Source organism: Galeopterus variegatus, unplaced genomic scaffold (assembly GCF_000696425.1).
Source record: "Galeopterus variegatus unplaced genomic scaffold, G_variegatus-3.0.2 Scaffold2392, whole genome shotgun sequence".
Taxonomy (NCBI): domain Eukaryota; kingdom Metazoa; phylum Chordata; class Mammalia; order Dermoptera; family Cynocephalidae; genus Galeopterus; species Galeopterus variegatus.
In genome coordinates, this window is record NW_007728503.1 from 3,655 (window position 1) to 27,052 (window position 23,398).

The window sequence follows — 23,398 nt, forward strand, 5'->3', positions numbered from 1 at the left end:
AGGGCGACATACTTAACTACACTTCACTTTGCTCATCAACAGATGGGCTAGTAACAATACCTACCTCAAAGGGTTACTTAGAATTAAATGAACTAATACATGAAAAGCACTCAGAATAGCTGCCAGCATATAAAAAATGCTTAATAAATGTTGACGTCTAAGCAAATACAAGTAACAGGACTGATAGGTTGTTTTTCTAATATCTGGAAATATCTACTAAAAATGAGACCAGGTTAAATACAACACACTTTAGTTCTTCAGTTAAATTTGATATTTAAAAGAAGTACTAAAGTTGCCCTAGCATTAATTCACTTTCCTCATTTAAGACAAAATTATATTCTCATCTATATCTTGCAAAGGGTTTATTTGTCTAAGACCTATTAGCAGAGGAAAATGCTATAACTAATACTCACCGCAGTAACCCTGTCTCCACCATTAGTAACCTGCTTATAATAAGGTGATCCTGAAAGAACTCTCCAGGCAGAAAGGCCAAAGCTAGAAGCTTTTGATATGCCCACTTCATTAGTTTCACATCCACCAACCAGTAAAAGTCTAAAAAAGAGAAAAGTAAAAAGAATTGACAAATTGCAAATATGAGCAAAATAACAGCAAAACAAAGACAGCAGAAACAGTCACCTTCACAAAGAAAACTAAACTAAAATTACTATACATCAAACCTAGAAGGGAAATATTTTAGAGGAAACAATCAAATGAAAACCAAATAATTTTTCAATTAGAATTTCACCTTCATTTACACAGAATAAGACTTACACATTCAGGCACCTAGAACCCAGACAGGAACTCAGAAATGAGGGAAAAAAATTTTAAGGTTGGGCACTGAATATTAAAGAAACTGTATCAACACAAATAAACTTTAATAAGCAGCTGTGTAGTTTCACCCAGATACATTTGTATTAATTACAAAAGTGTCCCTGTGCAAGAGGGCACAATTACAGAATGTTACAAAGAAAGAGCAGCTGAGAGTACATGAATGAGAAAGAACCACACAGCAATAACTACACAGAAAAAAGACTGTTTAGGAGAGTTTAGCTGCACATTATGATTGGTTAACTTTTCTTCTTGGTTATATACTTCATTAACAATTGAAATACAGTTACCAACAGGGCAAACAACCTGACATATATTAAAAGCTAAAAGATATTAGTGTGTAACCACTATACGAACTAAGCTGATTAATAATGGAACCCAAACAGTCATGACTTCTAAAGTTAAGTTATGTTCAATAAATCTGGCAGGGTATCACAGACTCATAATCACCTTAAAAAGTCTAAAAAAAGAGAAAAGTTTGAAAGTGAAGTTCTGATACCTTAGCAAGAACACTTCAATTATCAATGAATTATCTGTTGTTGTCAATGATAGTAGGCAAGAGAGATAACAGAAGAGGGAAGCCACAGACTTCTCCATGTTTACATTTAAAATAAGCAAACAAATAAATAAATAACCACAGTTTCCCCTATTCTTTGGAAACTGACTACTTCCAAGCAGAGAAAGTCTTTCTCACTGGCCATGTCCACAGAGTGCTCTCCCCAACAATCTGCCACTGCTCCAAATGACAGAACGCAGAATCTAACTCCTTTTACATCGAAACTTATAAAATACCCATCATCGCCAGGATCCCGTTTTGTCAAAAAGAGGATGCACTTCATCACACACATTATTTACCTTTTTCTAGGCCACACTCATGGAAAAAACAAAACTTGAAAAATTTTATTTTCTGCATAGAAACTGAAAGGTAAAAGGAAACAACACTTCATGAGGTTCCTTAGAGCTGGCCTATCAAAAGACTGATTCAGTTATGAGGTTATGTTAACCATGAACTCTGAATATTGTCCCTTTAGGACCAGTAGAGGTGTATGCCTGAGGGTAGACAGAACTGTGCTATGTGTAAAGCAACACCTGTCTTCTGTTAATTCTACTCACTTTGTGTGGTAGGCAGAATAATGGCCCCCCAAAAGATGTCCATGTCCTAATCCCTGGAACCTGAGGGTATGTTATGCTATATGGATTTTAAGTTGACAGATAAAATTAAGGTTAATAATCAACTAACCTTAATATATAGAGATTATCTTGGATTATCCAGGTGGCCCCAGTGTAATCACAAGGATCCTTAAAGGTGAAAGAGTCAGTGTAATCATGATATAGTGTGAGAAAGACTCAACTGGTCATTGTTGGCTTTCGAAGTGGAAGGGGTCACAAGCCAAGGAATCTGGGTAGCCTCTAAACTGGGAAGAGGCAAGAAAATAGATTCTCTCCCTGAGCCTCCAGAAAGGAACAGAGCCCTGCCGAAAACTTGATTTTAGCACACTGAGACCCATTTTGGACTTGTGACCTCCAGAACTGCAAGATGACAAATATGTTTTACACCACCAGGTTTGTAATAATTCATTAGAGCAACCATAGAAAATTAATATAGACCTTATCTTTTCCCAGCCCCCAATTTCAGATGACTTACCAGGCTGACACAAACAGCTCTCTTCTCATCTGACCACTTGCTTTCTAACATGTGTTTCTGAACTAAGCAAACAACAGCAATTTAAAAACTCATCTCTACCGTATACTCTTATATCTTAAAAACTTCAAAACTACATAAAATCCTTCTAGGTTTAACCATGGAGCTTAGCCCAACTCAAAATTTCAGAATCCACAAAGTTAATATAAATGTACTCATGCACAGAAACACACTCAAGCCTTCACTTATAGCCTTTTTCCTAGTACTTTTATACTGTATATTGCTCTAACAAGTTAACATCACAGCAAATCAGCAGCAACAAATTTTGAGGTGATGTCTTGAATCAACCTATTTGGGCCATTTCTACCCTAGGAAAAATCCTCAGAGGTAACATAATTAACCCTGTTCACCAGAACAAAAGAGATTTTCATCCAAAGTCAAGCTAGTAATGCAATTATAACCTGCCCAGAGCATTCAATCTGCTCAAACAATTCTGTAAAATATTTCCCCCAAAAAAGGTATATCTAATGGAGATAAAATCATATTATCCCTCTGAATCTAACTACCAATTTGGAAAAAATACAGATGAAAGTAGAAAAACAATTTAAACTACACCACAAAGATGCGATCAACAAAACCTAGACAGTGGAAAACTACAATATAAATGACCTGGTTTATTCAGAACACACACACAAACACACACTCTCTCAGAGCAAAAGAGCAACAGAGAGGGAGAAAATGGAGAGCAGATCAATGAATTAAAAGGGAAGAAAGTCTGTATACTTAAAAAGATATTGACAAAGCATTGTTAATTATTTTGGGATATGACAATGGTATCATGTTTATGTTTCTTTATAATCCTTATTTTGTATAAATATGTGCTGAAATATTTAAAAAATCTTTATTTTGTATAAATATGTGCTGTCCAGGATTTACTTCAAAATAATACAGGGAAGGGTAGGTGGAGGAACAGCTGAGGACAGAGATGAGACGAGACTGGCCATGAGCTGATTGTTGAAACTGAGCGACAGGCTCAAGGGAGTCAGTATACTGTTCTCTCTATTTTTGTACATGCTTTGAATTTTACATAAAGAAAATTTTTCACAGAAGTCCACTTGTTCGGAAAAATTCCTCTGAATAAACAGAAACAAAACAGGTAATTTTGATTATCTAGAGTTTGCAATTTAATCACATTGTTTCTTCAAACAGAAAACATGTGATCATAACACATATCTTTAAAAATCAGTAACCTATAATTATAATAAAAATAAGAACACTGTTCAAAAATTCAACAAATACCCAAAAGGCCACAATAAAACAATTCTTTGACAACTGAAATGATTTTCCTCTGGTCAATGTGCAACATATATATTTGTTTTAACAACATATATGTTAAAGACATTAATATGTTCATGATATATAATTTCTATGATATTAATTACATTTATGTTAACATATATATGAAACTTTAAGTAGCCTGACTACTGAAGGAGCTACAGAAGCAACTGAGAATCCAGCTTTCTTACCTCCTGGTCTTTAAACTAGAAGATACTCACTCTCTATGAATTCTGATAAATATCATGGCCATAATACATTAGATTGGCTACAACATGATAAGCTTTATGAGAACAAAAGAGATTCAGTACCTGCTTCCGACCTTTTCTCCATTCATGCCAGACTGAAGAGTTAGTGGAAAAAGGAGCAGAATGATGAAAAAACTAATCATGTGTTGTTCCTACCAGATGGCATGGCAGCTTTGGGACACGAATTCTCCAGCTATGAGAATGCATATGTATTCACACATGTAAGCAGGCATGGGTGCTCATGTGTGTTTAAAAGGGGAGGAAACTGAGATGACTTCATCAACATATTCATAAAACAGGTAACTGGCAGCTGCTGTGTGCAGGGCAATGTGCAGGGCACTGAATGTGCACAGATGAACAAAGTATGCTCTCTACATTCAAAAGCTCGCTCTCTAACAGAGAACAAATAAGTGCAGGAAACAGGTAGAAGCATGGAATTAAGTGGCACAAAAGACGACAATCACATCTAAAGATGTGAAGCCAATCTATATCTACTGAAGGATGATCTTCAGTTATACATGCCAAGAGGTACCAACCAACCCCAATTCAAAAATGTTAATTTATTCCATTACTTTATTGCTTTACAAGACTCACAATGTTGACAAGGGCTAACCTACAAGTGATTAAGGAAATAAAAATAAAAGCAGGTTGACAATGATATTGGCCAGGTAAATAAACATTCTTCATCATGATCACAATGTTCAGAATAAGTTTCCAGGGCAACACTGGCCAGAATTGAGGTGGAATAAAGTTCCATTGGTAAAACAATGTAACTTAAAAACAACCAGTCATTGGGAAAGAGAGGAGAGGAATGTGAGGCTCAGCACAATGTTTCCTGAATGACTGTATGAATTTAAAGCTCCAACTTTCTCCTTAGGAAGCACAGGGTGAAGGTACCATATACACCCATCTTCCTACTGCCTGTCCTCACTCTTGCTAGGTTTCAGCAGTGACATATGAGGAGATAAGGTGGGGAGAAGGGAAGGATCAGGGTTTAAGGGAGGTGGGGGTCACACAATAATAAAAAGGGCACTAGACAATGCTAAGCCAAGTATTTGATAAAGCAGAGCATTAGGAAGAAAACTGCAAAATGTTTGTGAGAGATAAAAGAGACATGAATGAAGAGACAGAGATACCATGTTCTTTGGTGGACTCTTAATACCTTAAAGAGGCCAATTCTTAAATTAATCTAAAAAATGAATGCAATTTCATTTCAAAATCCCAGCAGAATTTTTCATGGAACTGAACAAACTGATTTAATGAAACTAGACAAACGTAAAATTCACATGGGAGAGGAGCATTCTAACAAGAGCCAACTCAATTCACACTGATTGGTCTTTCCCTTTATGAATTGGGCTTTGTGCATCATGACCTGTAAATATTTTCCCACCCTGGTGTCACTAAGATATTCCCCTTGAATTTGACCATATTAAAGTTTAACACTTTTATCTATAAAATGAAAAGATAAGTCACACACTGGGAGAAGTTATTTATAATACATGAAACTAAAAAACTATTGGCAGGCAGAATTTATAAAGATCTCCCAGCACCAGTCAAAATAGAAAAGAAAAAGGACAAAGATTAAGCAATGGATCACAAAAGAAGAAAACTAAAGCCAATAATGTAGATTAAAACTACACAGAACTACACCAACCACCCTCCAGAATGTTCAGGGACATAGTAACTCTTACCAGCTACTGGTAAGATTGCAAATCAAAGCAATCATTTTGGAGCAATATAACAGTATCAAATAAACACATGCAACTGATAATCCCATAAACTGTTCTAAGGAAACTACAGAGAAATTCTCACACAGGTATATTCTTCTCTTGGTAAAAGAACATTTTGTGCAGCACTATTTATAATGCTGGAAAATTAGAAATACTTCAAATGTTTAAAAGGGATGGATAACACTGTACCTCACAAATACATATTAGAACATGTTATATTTTGAATTAAAAATAAATAAATACTTGTGATAAGAAATAAAACAAAAAAATAAAAGGGATAGATAATATAATAAATTGCTCAAGTAAACATACAGCGTGAAGAGAACAAATATAAAGATACATATTGGAATGTCACACATAAAATCACGATAGCTGCCTCTAGAGAGGGGGAAGTCAAATGAAGGAATGGATGAAGAAAATTTTGTTTGTACTACAGACTCTATTTATAAATTTGTATGCATGTATACACACACATACAAACACTGTACCTTGGGTAAAAAAAACAAACCTAGTATTTTATTTTTTTATTTTATTTTATTTTTTTTTTGTCCTTTTTGAGACCGGCCGCACCACGCTCAGCCAGTGACGCTGTGAGCACATCGGTCATCCCTATATAGGATCCGAACCCGCGGCGGGAGCGCTGCTGCGCTCCCAGCGCCACACTCTCCCGAGTGCGCCGCGGGCTTGGCCCCAACAAACCTAGTATTTGTTAATTGTGGGTAGTAGGTACTTAAGTGGATTTTATATCATCCTTTGTACTCTTTAACTTAAAACGAGGAATAATATGATACAATATCCCAAATTATGTACATAAATTCCTCCAGTTAATGAAGTCCAAGAAAAAAAAAATCATTGTATTGGCTTTAATACATTACATCAACCCACAAATCTAGTCAAATACCGAAAAGGAAATTAGCATATAATTTGCTTTGTGACATCTTGAGGTTTTTCATACGCTAATGGTGTATCTTAAGCACTCTGCAACTTATTACTGAAATAACTGTCAGACTTCTGCAGAAACTATGTCCACAGACGAAACTGCAAAATATAATTTGATAATGCTTTTTTCTATTGCATTAAGTTCTTCCACCCAGAATATTTATATGCAGTGGTACCATTACATCTTTAATATGCAAGTTTTTGGTTTTTAAATGCTTAATTTCAGAATCACATTTTGAAGCAAATTATTTTTAAATTATCATATAAAGTAAAACAGAATTCCTATAATACAAATTAAATTCTTTACACTAAAGCACATGATGTGTGGAAATTAACAAAACTTTACTTCTCCTTAACAAAACAAGACAAACAGGAAAAGAAAGGGATTATTTTTCCCAATAATCTTCAACCTCAAATTTTGTGGCAAGTAGCAGGAAAATCATGGGTCTAGGAATTGGGGGTATTGAGGTCAAATACTTTCCCAAAAAAGTAACTATGTAATCCTGAGACATTCCTAATACTCCATTAATATTTACCAAATACAAATGTACTAAGCAATGAGGAATGTGCTAAGCAATTAAAGAACATCCTAATAAACCATTTCTAATTCTTCTTGGAATCAATTTTTAGTGTAACTCAACTCTCAAACAGTTCACCAATATCAAGTGTGGTGTGCTGCTTAGGGGGCTTGCATACTGCCTTTACCATTCTGCTCTCAAATAGCCTTGGATATATACTAATACTCAGGAATGAATATAAGCATAGTCCATTACAGGTGAAATAACTAGTAAACACTGACTACTACTGCACAGGACTTCTTCAGCAACCTTTGAGTTAGGTACAAAATCAGGATGAAGGACATTAACTGCATGAAGGACAAGGTCAAGAAAAGCTTCACAGAGTAGTATCAGTGAAAAGTTTATCCTTTAAGCAATTTCCCAGACAGATCAAGGGGTTAGGTAAAAAGCATTCTAAGCCAAGGGAATATGTACAAGAGCACAGAAATGAGTTTGTGAACGGTGTGTTCAGAGAACTGTAAAAAATGAAGTGAGTGCTCCCAGCCTCTAAAGGGCAAGTAGGGAATAACAAGACAGAAAATTCAAATGGGTCCTTAACAATTCAAATTTTATCTTGCTCACTTCCTGGGCACTTATGATGTTCTGCCTTCTATGCTAGAGCAGTTATTTAATCATACCTCCATTACTAAACTTGGAGCCATTTTGGCACAGAGACTGTGTCTAATCCATCTTTGTATCTTTTATAGCATTTACCACAGTTGTTTCGCTCAAGAAACATCTATCTGAGTACTACGTGTGAAGAACTACAGTTGCACAAAGATAAATAAGACATAGTCCTTGTCCTTGGCTTACCCTCTCCAGGCTTCAGTTCTCCCACCTGAGAAATGATGGGGTTGAACCAAATGATAGATGAACTCTTTCCCAGCCCTGATATTCTACGAGTCTAAAACCCAAAGCAGGAACACAGATATTAGGCAACAAAAATAAACTGTGACTGATGGAGCAAAAAGAAAAAGAAGAGAAAACACAAGAAGCACAAGAAGCAGTGAATTAAATAAGCAGGAGTAAAGGCAGAGGCCAGACGAGAACAGGGGGCAGTAACACAGATGTGGCCAAGGCTATATGAGAAAGGCAAGGTATGGATGGAATGCAACCTGAGCAGCACATCATACGTGACAGCAACGAACTGTGAGAGTTAAGAGGTACACTAAAAATTGATTTCAAGAAGAATTACAAATGATTTATTTAAAAGGTTCTTCAATCTAATAAGTGTTGGAAGAATCTGCCATCTAGTGGCTTAAAGCTCCATAAAGTCAAGGAAGGAAGTTTAAAATAATAGAGAAACACTTCTGTATTATCTGGCCAGTGACCAGTATGCCTAATAAGTGTTGGAAGAATCTGCCATCTAGTGGCTTAAAGCTCCATAAAGTCAAGGAAGGAAGTTTGAAATAATAGAGAAACACTTCTGTATTATCTGGCCAGTGACCAGTATGCCTAATTTTTTTTTTTCTTTTCAAAAAAGCAAGCAAGCCAGAGAGAAAGAAAATACTCCATGTCCCAAAATTCAAAAATGTTTAAAAATATGCTTGGCAAAGTAAGGGCTCAAAAAAAAAAAAAAAAATGTTACCTATTACTTCACAGCTAGAAGCCACTCCTGTCTTAGGAAACTGAAATGTTCCCAATTTTAATTCATTTTAGTATATCCTAAACATTCATTACTACAAAAATTCCAAACAGCTCAATATTTTAAATTCTGCTTATCTTTATTAAAGAGCCTATAAGAAGAAAACATAGTAATCATAACCCTTTATATCAGCAGTTCTCAAACATCTCAAACATCAGAATCACCTGGAAGTGGAGGGCTCCTTAGAACAGATTGTTGGGCCACTCTACCACAGAGCTCCTGATTCAGCAGGCTAGGATGGAGTCCAAGAATTTGCATTTCTAACAATTTCGCCAGTGATTCTGAAGCTGTTGATCCAGGGGCCACACTTGGAAAACCACTGCATTTACATTATGCTTGAATGTATTATCTGAGCTGGAAGACACAGTTTACTATAAATCAAATGATGAAGCATCAGACCGTTTAGTTAACGTGCCTAAGGATGATCACAGAAAATTGATTATATTGAATGATTAATTATTAAGGACAAAACATGGGAATTTTTCTTGGACTGCTTAGTTAAGTAATGAAATCATTCTCCTGGAAACTTGATAGTTGGGCATTTAATGTATTTAAAATTGAGTAGTACCTACCTATAAATTCCTTAAAATATATTCTAAGTACTGAAAATAGAGCTGTAAATAACACAAAGTTCCCTCCCTCATGGAATTCACATTCCAGTGCATCAGTATTGCTTTCTCCCTTTTTAATATGCTTTGACAAGGCCAAGTAAATTTAACAATTGAACCAAAGATTTACTGACAGGTATTCCTTGCAAGGCACTGATGATACAATTCTAAGACAGGGTATGTGCACTCAGGGAGGCCATAGCCTGGGAGATTACTATCTGCTGAATAAAATTAATGTATTCATTTTTACCAGCATAAAGATGAAGTCTAAAGGGTCAGCCCAACCAAACGTTATATTGCAGACAGATAAAAACAAACAAACAAAACAAACAAACAAAACCAAGGACATTCCAGGCAGAAGAAAAAATAAGTAAAAATAAAAAAGCCTTAAAAAAAATAATAAAAAAAAGACAAAAGTGGTTTTCATAGAAGTAGAGAGTAGAATAATGGTTACCAGAGGCCAGGAGGGGAGGGGGGGTTGTGGGAAGGAGAAGTGGTAGACCAGAGGGTACAAAACTATGCTATTGACCCTAAGTGAATCATTGTACAGTATATGCATGTATTGAAACAACACACTCTACCCCACAAATATGTATAAGTAAATGTTAAAATAAAAAAATAAATTAAAAAAGTGTATAACAAAAAAAAAGACATTTTGAAAATATGATAATTTATGTATGCCTGGAGTTATCCAGAGCTGGGGTCAGCAAACTATAGCCCCCCAAACCAAATCTGGCCCAAGGCCTATTTTTGAAAATAAAGCTTTATTGGAACATAGCACAATTAATTTATATATCGTCTATGGCTACTTTCACACTACAATGGAAGAGTTGAGCATTTGCAACAGAGACCGTACAGCCTGCAAAGCCTAAAACAATTACCATCTGGCCCTTTACAGAAAAAGTGCACTTACTATTGCTGTAGAGCAAAGAAAACATGAGGGTGCATGTATGACAGGAGGCTAGAGAAATTAAAGGCCAAACTACAAAGGGTCTTTAACACCAATCTAAGGAGTTATATCTCTAACCCAAAGGCTAAAGGAAATTAAAGAAGGATTTTAAGTACAGAAGTACAAGAATACTTCAAAAAGTTCACGAAAAGATTCATATTATCTCTCAATTCTATTTTTCCATGAACTTTTTGAAGTACCCTCATCGATGATTAGATTGAATTTTAAGACCTGTCTTCCCTATGGCAACAGAACTGAAAACAAATTAGAGGAGGATCAAACTGAAAGCAGGGAATGTACTTGTTCAGTAAATTGGATAAGAAGTGATGGGTGCCTGAACTATAAAGATGGCACTGGAAATGGAAAGGAGGAGACAGATTTGAGACATATTAAGGAAGAAGAATCAACAAGGCTTGAAGATCCTAAGAATGAGTTAAGAGAATTTTCTAAAGCAAATCTCAGGTTTTGGCCTGGTGGAAATACTATACATCGAGATACGGGAATACAGGAGAAGAAACAGGTTTGGAGGGTAAAAATGATGAATACAGTCAGAATATAATGAGTATAAGGGAGTGATACGAAAAAAAAGGTTCTAAAGGCAGGTAGATAAATATCTCCGTGGCCCAGGAGTGAATTCTGGGATACAGACTTGGGAGATATCCCATACGAATTTAAGTGGTTAAAAATCATAAGTTTGGATAAGGCTGCCTCTTGAATGTATAGAGTAGGTAGAAAAAAAATATGGCCAAAGGATTTCACTCAAACACCATTAAAATTAATAACCAAGTTCAGCAAGGTTGTAGGATACAACATCAATATACACAAATCAACTGTATTTCTATATACTAGCAGTGAATACTCAAAAAAAAAGAGATAAGGTAGTAAAGTAGGATATACATCCCAAACTTCAGACACTGGTGTACCTCTTTCAAATGACTTTTTGGCATACTAAAGCTATTATTTACATCTTTTTCTTTAAAGTCAACACAGAAAAGTTAAAAAATTTAGCTTTATCACAACCACTACTCCCTGTGACATGAATTTTTTCACACAAATTAAAATTAAATAAAAAAGATTTGTGCATGAAGTACCTAAAGCCATCATGCATATACCTGCCTCTCTTTGGGAGATACAGGGTAAGTGGAATAAAAAAATAACACCTGAAATTGAGTGATTTCCTGGCTGCCACGTGATTCCTAACTGATATGGGATGCAAGATGCCCCACGCAGACTTTGCAAAGGCAGATATTCTTGAATAAATGTGGTCATACAGATTGTCTTCCTGCCATTTTTATACGTCCCCGGCCAAATAGTGGTGGAGGGGTGGGGGGCAGGTTGGCAGGATCACATATGTGGTTTTTTAAATGTATGTATATACAAATTCTCTAGCTATTAATATATATAAAGAAAAAATACATATGTCAATTAGAAGTTCTTGCCAAGTACAATTTAAGTATAAAAGTTCTACTGGCAAGGCTAGAAAACTCAGGCACTTCGGCTAAATGTTAATATTATAACTCCCCTGTTTCTGTCTGTGCTTTCTAACAAACTGCTGGTTATAACTGGGCTTCCCACATAGGTCCATGGAAACAAATGTCCTAGTTCATGTGAGTTAGGATTTTCAAAATCAAATATTAAATTGGCTGATTTTTTTTTTTAAACAATCTTTTGAGCTGGTTTAGCTCCTAAGAGTTATATACTCTGCAAGTTGACAAATTCAGTTTTCTGGGTCTTTGAAGGCAGACCATGGACTAGGGTAAACTTGCTTAAAAAAAAAAAAGTTAATTTGTGGAAAACCATTTCTCTCTGAGAGTTGAATCTCACAGTCATGAACTTGTGTTTTACTCATGCCTCACCAGCCTGAATGGCATGTAGTATGCTTCTAAGGAATGCTTATGGAGATAGAATAAACACATACATGCTCACCCCACATTGACAGACAAGAGAAGAAAGATACTCAGCTCTGCTACTTCTACACCTGTGTCATCCGTGAGTCTCAGCTCCTGATGAGCTCAGACCTGGCCTCACAGTACTTCCCAATCCAGTATTCTAGGCAGCAACAACCAACGGAAGAAAGAGGGCAATTAAAATGAAATTTATTGCTATCTCTCTTTAGGGCAACTTCAAAAGCAGGGACATATCCTATTCATTATCCCATTCGTTCAATTAAATCTCTGAGAGTTTTACAGCATGAGGGTTCTCAACTGGTGGGCGGGAAGAATCAGAATCACCTACAGAGACTTTTAACAAAACAGATGACCCCATCCCAAACTTACCCAATCAAGCCTTTGAGAACTGGGCCTTGGTATGCCTTTTTTTTTTTTTTTAATTCTCATAAGCAATTCTGTTACCCAAACCTTGTAAAGAACTACTGGCCTAGCAAACAGAATGTCAACAAAAGTACTAACAAATAAATGAGATTTCTTGGATGTCCTTGTCTGGTTCCTTCCCTCAACCCATAGTTCATGTCAATGATCATCATTTGAAGACTTAATTCCCCCTCAATCCTCAGGGTGGACTTAGGCAACACCACTGCAAAAGCAAAATACGTTCAGCCTCTACCTATATGGTTCATTCCATGTCTACCTTGTATCCTGATTTAAGTGACTATCCAGGTTCTGAAACCAAATTCCTACTTTCCATCCCAATATCAGCAGTTTAATTTTGAAGTCTTGCTCAAATTGGTTCTCTCAGAAAAAATAAGTCTTGTCTCTGAACCCTAGTCCACCTTCTACTGAAGCCTGCCAACTGCTGCCTGCCAGGTATTCCTGACAGTGGATCTTTCTATAATGCCTGCTGCCAAACTCCCCACCACAATTTTCTTCCATTAAATGCTACCTAGCAGTCTATACTGGACCTCATTGGTGCTTGAGAAGCTTACTAAAATACCACCCATGGTCTCCGCCTAGTAGAGTACCAGGAAAATGTTGTTCGAAAAGAACAAAAGACTTGCCTTGAAGATACACAGCTAATAAGTAGTACAACCAAGAACAGAATTTAGGACTCCTGTCTCCTAATCCAGTATATATTCTACTACATTAAAAAAAAAAAAAGTTTTAGATTTTCTATTTGTCTATCAAACATAATTAAGTACCATACCTATAATAGAGGTTAAAAATAATTCAACAGTCTTCTTTCAACTTTCCACTCCCAAGAGTGATCTGCAACAGCTAGCATCACTCCTAGCATAAGAAAAAATTCAATGTGGCCAAGCTAACATCTTAAAATTGCATTTCCATAAATCTTTGCAGAAGGATTTTACAGTAGTTCTTAGAACCAGAAAAAAAAAGTATAATCAAAGTACAAAATATCTTGCTTACAATTAATGAAATTCCCTAACATTAAGTTAAACAACAAACAAAACAAAGTGAGAGAGAAATAGTGATTAATTCACCAACTGAACAAAGTTTAAAATTTATAAAGGTCTTCAAAGGCCCACATAAATGTAACTGTAACATAATGAGAACTGACCCTCCTATCAAAGAATCTCCAAACATAAGAGTGATGAATGGGTCAAAGCTGATTTCCAAATTATTTAATTTTTCTCAATGCAGGGCAAAAAACTGTCAAAATAATAAAGCTGCCAAAAATTCTCCACCACAATTAAATTAAACTAATAATTGCCCTCTACTCCCCACCACAAAACTAAAAAATTAATAAAATCGTCCTCTACCTATCAGCTGGAGACTGATAAGAACCAAGATGCTTCTGAGTGAGACATGTCTACCTACCTGTAACATACTCTGGATTAGACATCCAGCCTACAAGGATGATTGAAAACAGATCACGGGATGTAGCCATAACTCTCCACTTCCCTGCCTGCCCAAAAACAATGCCTGTGAAACCAAAAAGTTAGTCTGTGAATCTCTGCAAGTCCATTAATCCACATCTAAGGGCTTTCACCTCTACCAAGACAATGCAGCTCTCTCTACAGACAGCAAAGTCTCTTCAATCCTCTTCAAAAAAACAAGCTTATGGAAAGACCATTCTCATGCTGGAAGAGTGAGAAATTGAGGGGCAAAATGAAAAGCTCCTTAATACAAGGTCAACTAGATTTTTGACATTCTTACTTCCCAAGTACAATGCTGCACATTAACCTCTCCAATGCCAATAGCCCCTATATTATCAAAGGCCAAATGAATTCTTTCACTGCAATGGGAGATAATCAGCGATGATCATGACTAAAGTACTTGTCGGACTGTGAGCATAAGTGACTCCATCTTGAGCCCTTACCACTTGTTATTTCCCTGTAAGAGCTTTGCCCATAAAGTTATACAGTTAACTAGGGGCAAGGTTCTAAGAACAATAGACAGGAACAACCTGGTGACTGTAAAAAAGGAATGATTAAGTACTGGTATGGCAATAAGCCAGCACGGCCACCTGCATCAACATTTGGGGCTAGTTATGTTAAGCTTGTCTAGGAAATGCTTACATAAAACCTGAGCTCAGCCAGGAGATGTGCGGAGAAGCTTGGCATCTGCCTGAGTCATTGTCCACTTGACCCATCACCTTGCATGTAAGTTACCCTGCAACTATTTTGTTGTTTGATCTCAAGATACCTTTCCAGTTTGGTGGACATTCTGTCCTTGGTCTACCTTCAGGTGGTACTAATTCCTTTTCTAGAAGCAATCCTTCATAAAATTATCAATCTTATCTAGTTAGGACTTAAGAAAAACTTTCTAATGCAATTTATACCTAACTGCTCCTCCAACTATCAATACAGTGTATCTTCTCAAATATCAATGCCCTCAGTTTGACCAAATACATCCGACTTTAAGAACCAGAGTAAAAGACAGGCAATTTTACAACAACATAATGTCTCTGAAAGTCCACTGATTAGCTTCCAAAAACATCTCATAAGTCTAGGTGGAACTTACATCTCATAGGAGAACAAACTTTGCCCATGCTCTTGGGTAAACCTTCAAGGTAGGAAATTCTCATCACCATCATCTCCACAAGATAATATTTAAACATCTGTGGCACCAACCTACATTTCCCCAGGCAAGGGTGACGTACTAAGGAGCAACTATGGCCCCTCCGCATCTTCTGCTGCATCCCTTCCCATTCAACTCCCAAGACTGCTTCCTGCCATTTTGTGCCAGTAAAGTTACCATTGTGTCACCTGAGAGCTCACTCACACAGCAAACATTTTTGATCCCCCAGCAAGTAATAGCTATTTATCTGGAATACTGCCTTTATCCCATGAATGTAAAGGACTCATGTAATTAAAATGCTTAAGGTTTTGTTTAGGGGAATGCAATTACCTAACTATTCTTCAACCAGTTCATTCCTATCTGACTGTAATCTATTTTAAGGCAAACTGACACCCTAGTTTGTTATTCCCTATAAACGTTGTCTCAAGTTCTTCTGTAGAATCTATATTTGGCCTAAAACAGAATTGTTAAAAGAAAAAAATGTTTTAAATAATCCACATGCTTGGATCCTTCCTTTGCACAATCATGGCATACATTATTAACCAATCATAATACTTCCTTACAGACTGAATGAACATGAGTATCTTTCTGCTGTTGTTTGAATACATCCCAAAAGTTCGTATGTTGGAAACTTAACAGCCATTACAGTAATATTAGTAGTTATTGCGGGAGTGGGCTTCTGATAAAAAGGAGGAGTTTGGCCCAATTTCTTTCTCTGCCTCGTGAACTCACTTCCAACTTCGCCCTTGCACCAAGAGATAACCCAGCATAAGGCCTACACCAGATGCTGGCACCATGTCCTTGAACTTCCCAGCCTGAACTGTGAGCTTAAATAAAGTTCTGTTCATTATAAATTACCCAGTCTGTGGTATTCTGTTATAACAGCAGAAAACGAACTAAGACACTTTCTGACATAAACCTGAGTATCTTTCTTAATGTAAAGATAAAACTGTTCAAATAAAAAGCTGTTTAAAGAGCCTTTTTCTTTTTCTCTGATTCACGTACTTATCTACTTACTACAGCTTTACTGAGGTATAATTTAAATCCATAAAACTCATGAACATGAGGGATCTTTATGGGTAATAGACATAAAACTGACCATAGAAGTGGTTGCACAACTCTACACATTTAGTAAACATCACTGAATTATACACTTAAAATGAGTGTCAAAGAGTCACCAAGGATTTTAAACACGGGTAGCTTTACAAAAAGACAATTTCTCCCAAGAAAGTAGGCATATTCTCTGTCTTTTTACTTTGTTGACACATAAACTAGGGTCCAGAAATACTTACCTTCAAACACTAAATTACCTTGTGTAGTTATCAAGGAACTGTTGGTGACTCAAAGTTGAATAAGTCAGATTTTGCTTACAGAAATTTGCAACAAAATTAGAAAGGGAATCTTAAAATAAAAAGCTACATACTGTTGAAAGCAATAAGTTCCATTTAAAAATCAATACATAAAGTCTTCTATGTGAACTTAACTCACATTAAGTATCCTTATTTGTGAATATATGACTCTCAAAGCATACTATAAACTCCTAGATAGCAGGGACTACATCTGCATTTCCACCAGTGAACACAGTACCCACCGTGTACCGAAAGTTTGTCATCTCCTTTAAGAATACAGAGGAGGTAAGAGATTCCCCTCAGTCGGAATCAGGGTATAATATAAGCCAAAACCAACAGAGCAAACAGAACAATAAAAACAAAAGAGAAGGCAGTGAGGTGCTGGAGAGGGTAGGAAAGGGGACAGGACTGGGACATGAGGGTCTGAGTGTTTAAGGAAGATAAAATACACTCATTAGGCTCCTAGTTAGGATATGTAAAAAAGAAAATAGTCAAAATCAGCATATCCATACAGCTTATCCCAAAGCTACTCAATTAATTTGTGTTTCTTATTAACCAATTTATCACCTCAATTTCTCTTCTTCAACAATGCTTACAGCATCCTACAAAATGATGAATTTCATAAAACCCTGAGTTTCTACATTACCAATTTATCCCAAATCCACTCTGGCTGATTTATCTCACATTTGTAAAACCCATGTGGATGATAAATATCACATGCTCACATCACTAGCCTAACCAAAAATAAATAAAAATGTGATGAATATTTCAGCTTCTTTCATTTACAAAAGACCACATAATGGAAAATAAAAACAACCTAGCAAAATTTTTGTCATGCTCAACAGGGCACTTACAAATACTTCTTGATTTACAATTTTCATTCAGAGACATTAATGCAGTCATCCATCTCTAAGGTGACTGCTACCAAGAGCTGTACATGACTGCAGAACCAAGTGCAGGCTGTTTTTCTTTGGCTTGATAATATATTCAACTTTCCAAAATTTCTGTTTAAATGGAGATTGCCCCCCCAAAATACCCTCAATTGCTTAGATCCTGGGACAAAAAGCAAAAGCCTTAAAAGTAATAAATGTAATCTGATTTATGACAAATTATCATGTAATAACTATTCGGTGTCTGAACATTTCAAACCTATGGTCCCAAGTAAACCCCACTTACCCTCCTGAAATAGTGCTAGGAAAAAAGAAATCAAATATTGACTTTTGTAATAAATGAAGACAGTGAAGTATGAAATAAACTTAACAAAAAAACACAAAGAAACAGCCCAGGATTAAGAAATAAAACACCTTGGAAAAAATGGAAGATCTAGTAAGACTGGGTCTGCATTCTTGCAAGGCAATACTGGCTAGAGCTGAATTGCAGTTAACCCTTCTAGACTGAGAGTGAGCTTCCAGTTGGCTTCAGTTCCTGCCACTCCCTACAGCTCCCTTACAGAGGGACAAGAAAAAACAAAACAAAGAAACATGGGGGATAGAGAAGAATACAAAATGAGAGAAATCAAAAGAACGAAAAGTAATAATTGTTCTTTACCCAGGAAATAAGAGTTACTTATCCAAGTTGCCCACAGAGGGGGCATTATCAATCAACAAATAGAACTATTATACTAGATGCTCTGTCTTTTACAAAGATGTACACTACATATTCCTTGCCTTCAAGTATCTGACATCCTAATTGGAGATATGTTTCTATCCATTAGTGCTGCTATAATAAAATACCTGAGACTGAGTAATTTATAAAGGACAAATTTATATCTCACAGTTCTGGAGGCTGGGAAGTCCAAGATCAAGGCAGCAACAGGTTTGGTGTCGGGTACAGGCTGCTCTCCACTTCCAAGACGGCACCTTGTTGCTGCATCCTCCAAATGAGAGGAACACTGTCTCCTCACACAGCAGAAGGTCAAGGGAGCCAAATGCTGCATGAAACCTCTTTTATAAAGGCCTTAGTCCCATTCATGATGGAGAAGCCCTCCTGGCCTAATCACCTCTTGATACCATTCTTCTTAACACCATCACACTGGCCATTAAGCTTCAACTATGAACTCTGGAGGGAAAATGTTCAAACCATAGCAGGATATATTCATCAAAATAGAAAAAATGATTAACAATAAAATATGGTATATATAAATAGTGCCTTTGCTCTTCCTAGAAAATGCCAAGCACACTCCCAAGTCAGGGGTTTTTACTTTGGCTATTCCCTTTGCACAGAACACTCTTCTCCCAGCTATCCAAATAACTAATACTCTCACCTCTTGCAGATCTTTGTATGTCACCTTCTCAACAAGGGTAACCTGGCCACCCTATTTAAAATTGTAACCTGCACCCTGCTCTCCCACCCTTCCACTCTCCACCTCTGAGCATTTTTTTTTTCCATAGCATTCATCAGATCCTCACATACTTTATGTTCATTGTTTGCTGTATGTCACTCCCTCTAGAAGTAATTTCCATAAGGAAGACATATCCTGGATGAATGAATAAATAAATAAGAATGGAAAAAGCAATCATGGAATACTGTTAAAGCTTCTTGTCTCACCTGTGAATAGCAACTACATAACCATAATAATATTCATCCTACAAAATTATGATACAGATATAACAAGAGAACAAGCAAAGGTTTGGTGTGCATACATGTGGTGGAATGAGTAAGAAAACTAAATACCTTCCATAAAGGGAGTCAATAGATAATGTGCAAAACTGAAAAGCAAGAAGTAACAATGGGCTGGCCAGTTAGCTCATCTGGTTAGAGCATGGGGTTGATAACACCAAGGCCCAGGGTTCAATCCCTATACCAGCTAGCCGCAAAAAAAAAAAAAAAAAGTACCAATATAAGCATTTTATTTATTTATTTTTTGCATTTTACTTAGATGCATGAAAACAGTGAAAAGAAACAACAAAATAGCTACACATGGTTGATTACCTTTGGAAAGCAAGAAATTGGGTGGAGTCAGTTTTCAGAACTATTTAAATGCTTAAAAGTATGTGCACATAAAACTCATCAATATAAAAAAATACATATAATAATATAAATATGAATAATTGGAATATAAATATAACATAATTAAAATATAATTTAAATAAATAAAAACATAAATATAAATATTTTAAAAAGTGATTCTCAGAGAAGCAGAGAATAGAATAATGGTTACCAAGGGCTAGGAAGGGAAGGGGGGCAGAAGAGGGAGGAAGCAGTGGATCAACAATGGGTACAAAGCTACAAGCAGACAGGAAGAATACATTCTGGTGTTCTAGGCTGACTACACCTAATAATATTGTATCATATATTTCTAAGTAGCTAAGAAGAATATCTTGACTGCAACTGCTACAAAGAAAAGATAGATGTTGAAGGGATGGATGTGCTAACTACCCCGAGTGAATCATTGTAAAATGTATGCATGTATTCAAGCAACACACTGTACCCCACAAACATGTACAATTAAATTTGAAAATAAAATTTTTTAAAATGTCATAGATGAGGAAACATGAATGGCCAATAACATATGAAAAGCTGTTCAACTTCATCAGTAATCAGGGAAATGCAAACTAAGACCACAATGAGATATTCTTTTACACCTACCAAATCAGTAAATATTTAAGTCTGACATCATTAAAAGTAGTAATGAGAATGTGAAACAACAGAAGTTTTCATATACTTTTGATGGGACTGTAAATTGATACAACTACTCTGGAAAACATCTGACATTATCTACTAAAGTTGAAAATGTATTTATCCGACAATTCAGCAATTCTAATCTTAGTTATATATACTACAGAAATTCTTGTCATATATGTGTCAAGGGAATGCATGATAATGTTTATCACAGTACTATTTTTATGACAAAAAAAAAACTGAAACTAAACCAAATTTCCATCTATGAGAGAATGGATAAATATGTTGCAAATTATTAATAAAATTAAATGTCCTAATAGGAATCAAAAATGAATGAACAAGAGCAACATGCATCAAAAAGCAAGTCACAAAGCAAGACTCTTATGTCTTCTAAGTGATCCCATTTATAAAAGTCAAAACAGCAAAATTAAATATGAATAAGTGGCAAAACTATAATGAAAGCAAGGGAATGATACACAGAAATTCAGGACAGTGGTTATCTCGGGGACAGAGAGAATGGGATCAGGAAAGAGCATAAAAGGGACGTGTGTGTGTGTGTGTGTGTGTGTGTGTGTGTGTGTGCGCGCGCGCGCGCGCACGAGCGTTCATTTGTAGTACAAAAGTTTCATAATAAAATTCTGAACGAAAAGCACAGACCTATCACTGAATAGAATAAAAAACTTGCACACATTTTTATTCAAAAAAATTTAAGTGGGCTGGAAGTAGAAAATGTCAAAAGTTTCTAGTAACCCTCAATGTAGATCGCATACACTTTCATTCAAAAAGACTCAGTAGGCTGGCTGGTTAGCTCACTCGGTTAGAGCACAGAATTGTAACACCAAGGTCAAGAGATCAGGTCCTTGGATCCCCAGATCTTCCAGATCCCAAATTTCAGAACTCAAGTTAGGTTTGTCTAACTCAAAATTTGTTACTCTTCCCATGGAGAGAAATCACTGGAGGTAGAAAATGCCAAAAGTTTCCAGTAAACTCAATGTAGAATGCAAATACGTGAAGTGACATACTCATATATGAAGAAGGGGATACAGTTGTTGGAAGAAACTGTACAACAATCAATGCAGCCCTAACTTGCAAGAAAAGACAGGAGAGGGGAAGTAATGTATACTGAGGCCCTTCCATTTGAAGGCACTATATATACAGTACTTTATTAGCTCTCTCAATAATGCTACTTCATTTTCAGATGAGAAAAATACAGTCCAGAGGGTTAAGAGAGAAGGTCTCCCATGAATATTCCCAGTGTCCCATCTAGCTCAGAGAAAGTCAGCCAGACAGATAAGCATGAATGATCAGAAAATAACTGCAACAATACTACAGATATTTAAGATAACTATGCACAAGAGGAGAAAATGAAGAAACCAAACTAACAATCAGAAGGGACAGTTTCTTTCCTTTGAATCTGTGCCAAGATTTCTACATCCACCTAATGTTCCACTAAACATGAGAACAAATGGTTGCTTACCTGTGACCAGCATGGTAAATAGCTGTGTTGATTCCATGAGGATAATGACTACTGAAGCTGAAACAATGACTTTCTTGGTAGCTCTGATTTGTTCCAACACTAAATTTAAGAAGATAAATAAGAAAGAAAAATCATTAAAACACAATGAATCTAAATACCTAATAAAATATCTACAATTCAAAAGACAGACAACACCAAAATTGCTGAGGTTGTAAAACAACTAGAACTCTGATACTTTATAGTGGGAATGTGATTGATACAACCACTTTGGGAAAAACTCTGGTAATTTCCTATAAATATAAACTATATCTACCCTATGACCAAGCAATCCCACTTGAAGATACTAACTCAGGAGGAATGAAAATGTACATCCATAGCCATTTGAAAAAGAATCATTATAGCAGGTTTATACACAATAGCTCGAAACTGCAACTCAGGGGTCCATAAGTATAAGAATGGGTAAACAAACCATCGGATATTAATACAATAAAATTCTAACCAATAATTTAAAAAACTACTGATATACACGATACAAATGAATCTCAAAATATTATGCTGATTGAAGGAAGACAGACAAAAGAGTACATATGACATGATTCTGTTAACATGAATTATGAGAACAGGCAAAACAAATCTATGATTTTTAAAAAAAAATTTTTTTAACAGTACTTGTTCCGGGGGTTGGTGTGGAAAGAGATTTATTGGTAAAGGGTATGAGGAAACTTTCTAGCACGATGGCAATGCGGGGTTTGAATTGCACAAATGTATGTGTCATAACTCAATAGCTGGTATAATTAAGATATGTGCATTTCACTGTATGCAAATTTTACCTTAAAAGAAAGAAAACTGTAAGCAAATATTGAACTCTAATTAATGATATATGCATGCTAAAATATTTCAGTACTGATGTTTGCAGCTTACTCTGACACACATTAAAAAGACTGATTAATGGGTAGAGGGACAGATAGATGGATGGCAAGTATAGTAAAATCCTAATGGTGGAATCCAAGTGGAAGTATATGGGTGTCCAACTATACAATTCTTTTCACTTTCCTATTATATTTGGTAATTTTTCAAAATAACATGCTGGAAGGAGAAAAAAAAAAGAAATAACAAAATCTGACACTAGAGAAATAAGCGTTATTTCAGTACAACTTCCCAAAGTGCATTTTACCTCACAAGGTAACTCCTAAGTTCTCCTCGGTAATTGATGACCAGGAGTTCTGCAGACCACTGTGCACTTGCTTTATATTCTAAAAATATCAACCCAGCAATGGCATAACTCAAATCGCCTGCAAAACTAGATGCCTGAAGAAGAGGGGGAAATTAAGTTACTAAAAAGATACTAGATAAAATTTAACACATACATAATTGGAAAAAACCCGAGACATTGGCTTTGCCAGGTACACTTTAAATAAGACAGACCCAGAATTGCTCTGTATACTCAAAAATCACACAAAGCAGAGTGCCTAGAACTAGATACCCAAGTCTAGACCAGCCCCCCTAACACAGGCTGGAACAACAGAAGCCTTTTTG

The 23,398-nt window shown here is 36.1% G+C and overlaps 1 protein-coding gene across 1 annotated transcript in view; it reads right to left on the reverse strand.

Moving 5' to 3' along the window:
* Positions 1 to 413: 413 nt before the first annotated feature.
* The window catches only part of NBAS (neuroblastoma amplified sequence), a gene marked incomplete at its 3' end in the record, with an annotated part of 53,864 nt that continues 30,879 nt past the window's right edge, over positions 414 to 23,398 (reverse strand). The window contains exons 8-10 of the mRNA XM_008581551.1: positions 23,037 to 23,170; positions 21,863 to 21,961; positions 414 to 552 (exon numbers count right to left, since the gene is read on the reverse strand). Of these exons, the coding sequence (XP_008579773.1) occupies positions 414 to 552; positions 21,863 to 21,961; positions 23,037 to 23,170 (372 nt within the window). The remainder of the gene's footprint in view (positions 553 to 21,862; positions 21,962 to 23,036; positions 23,171 to 23,398) is intronic.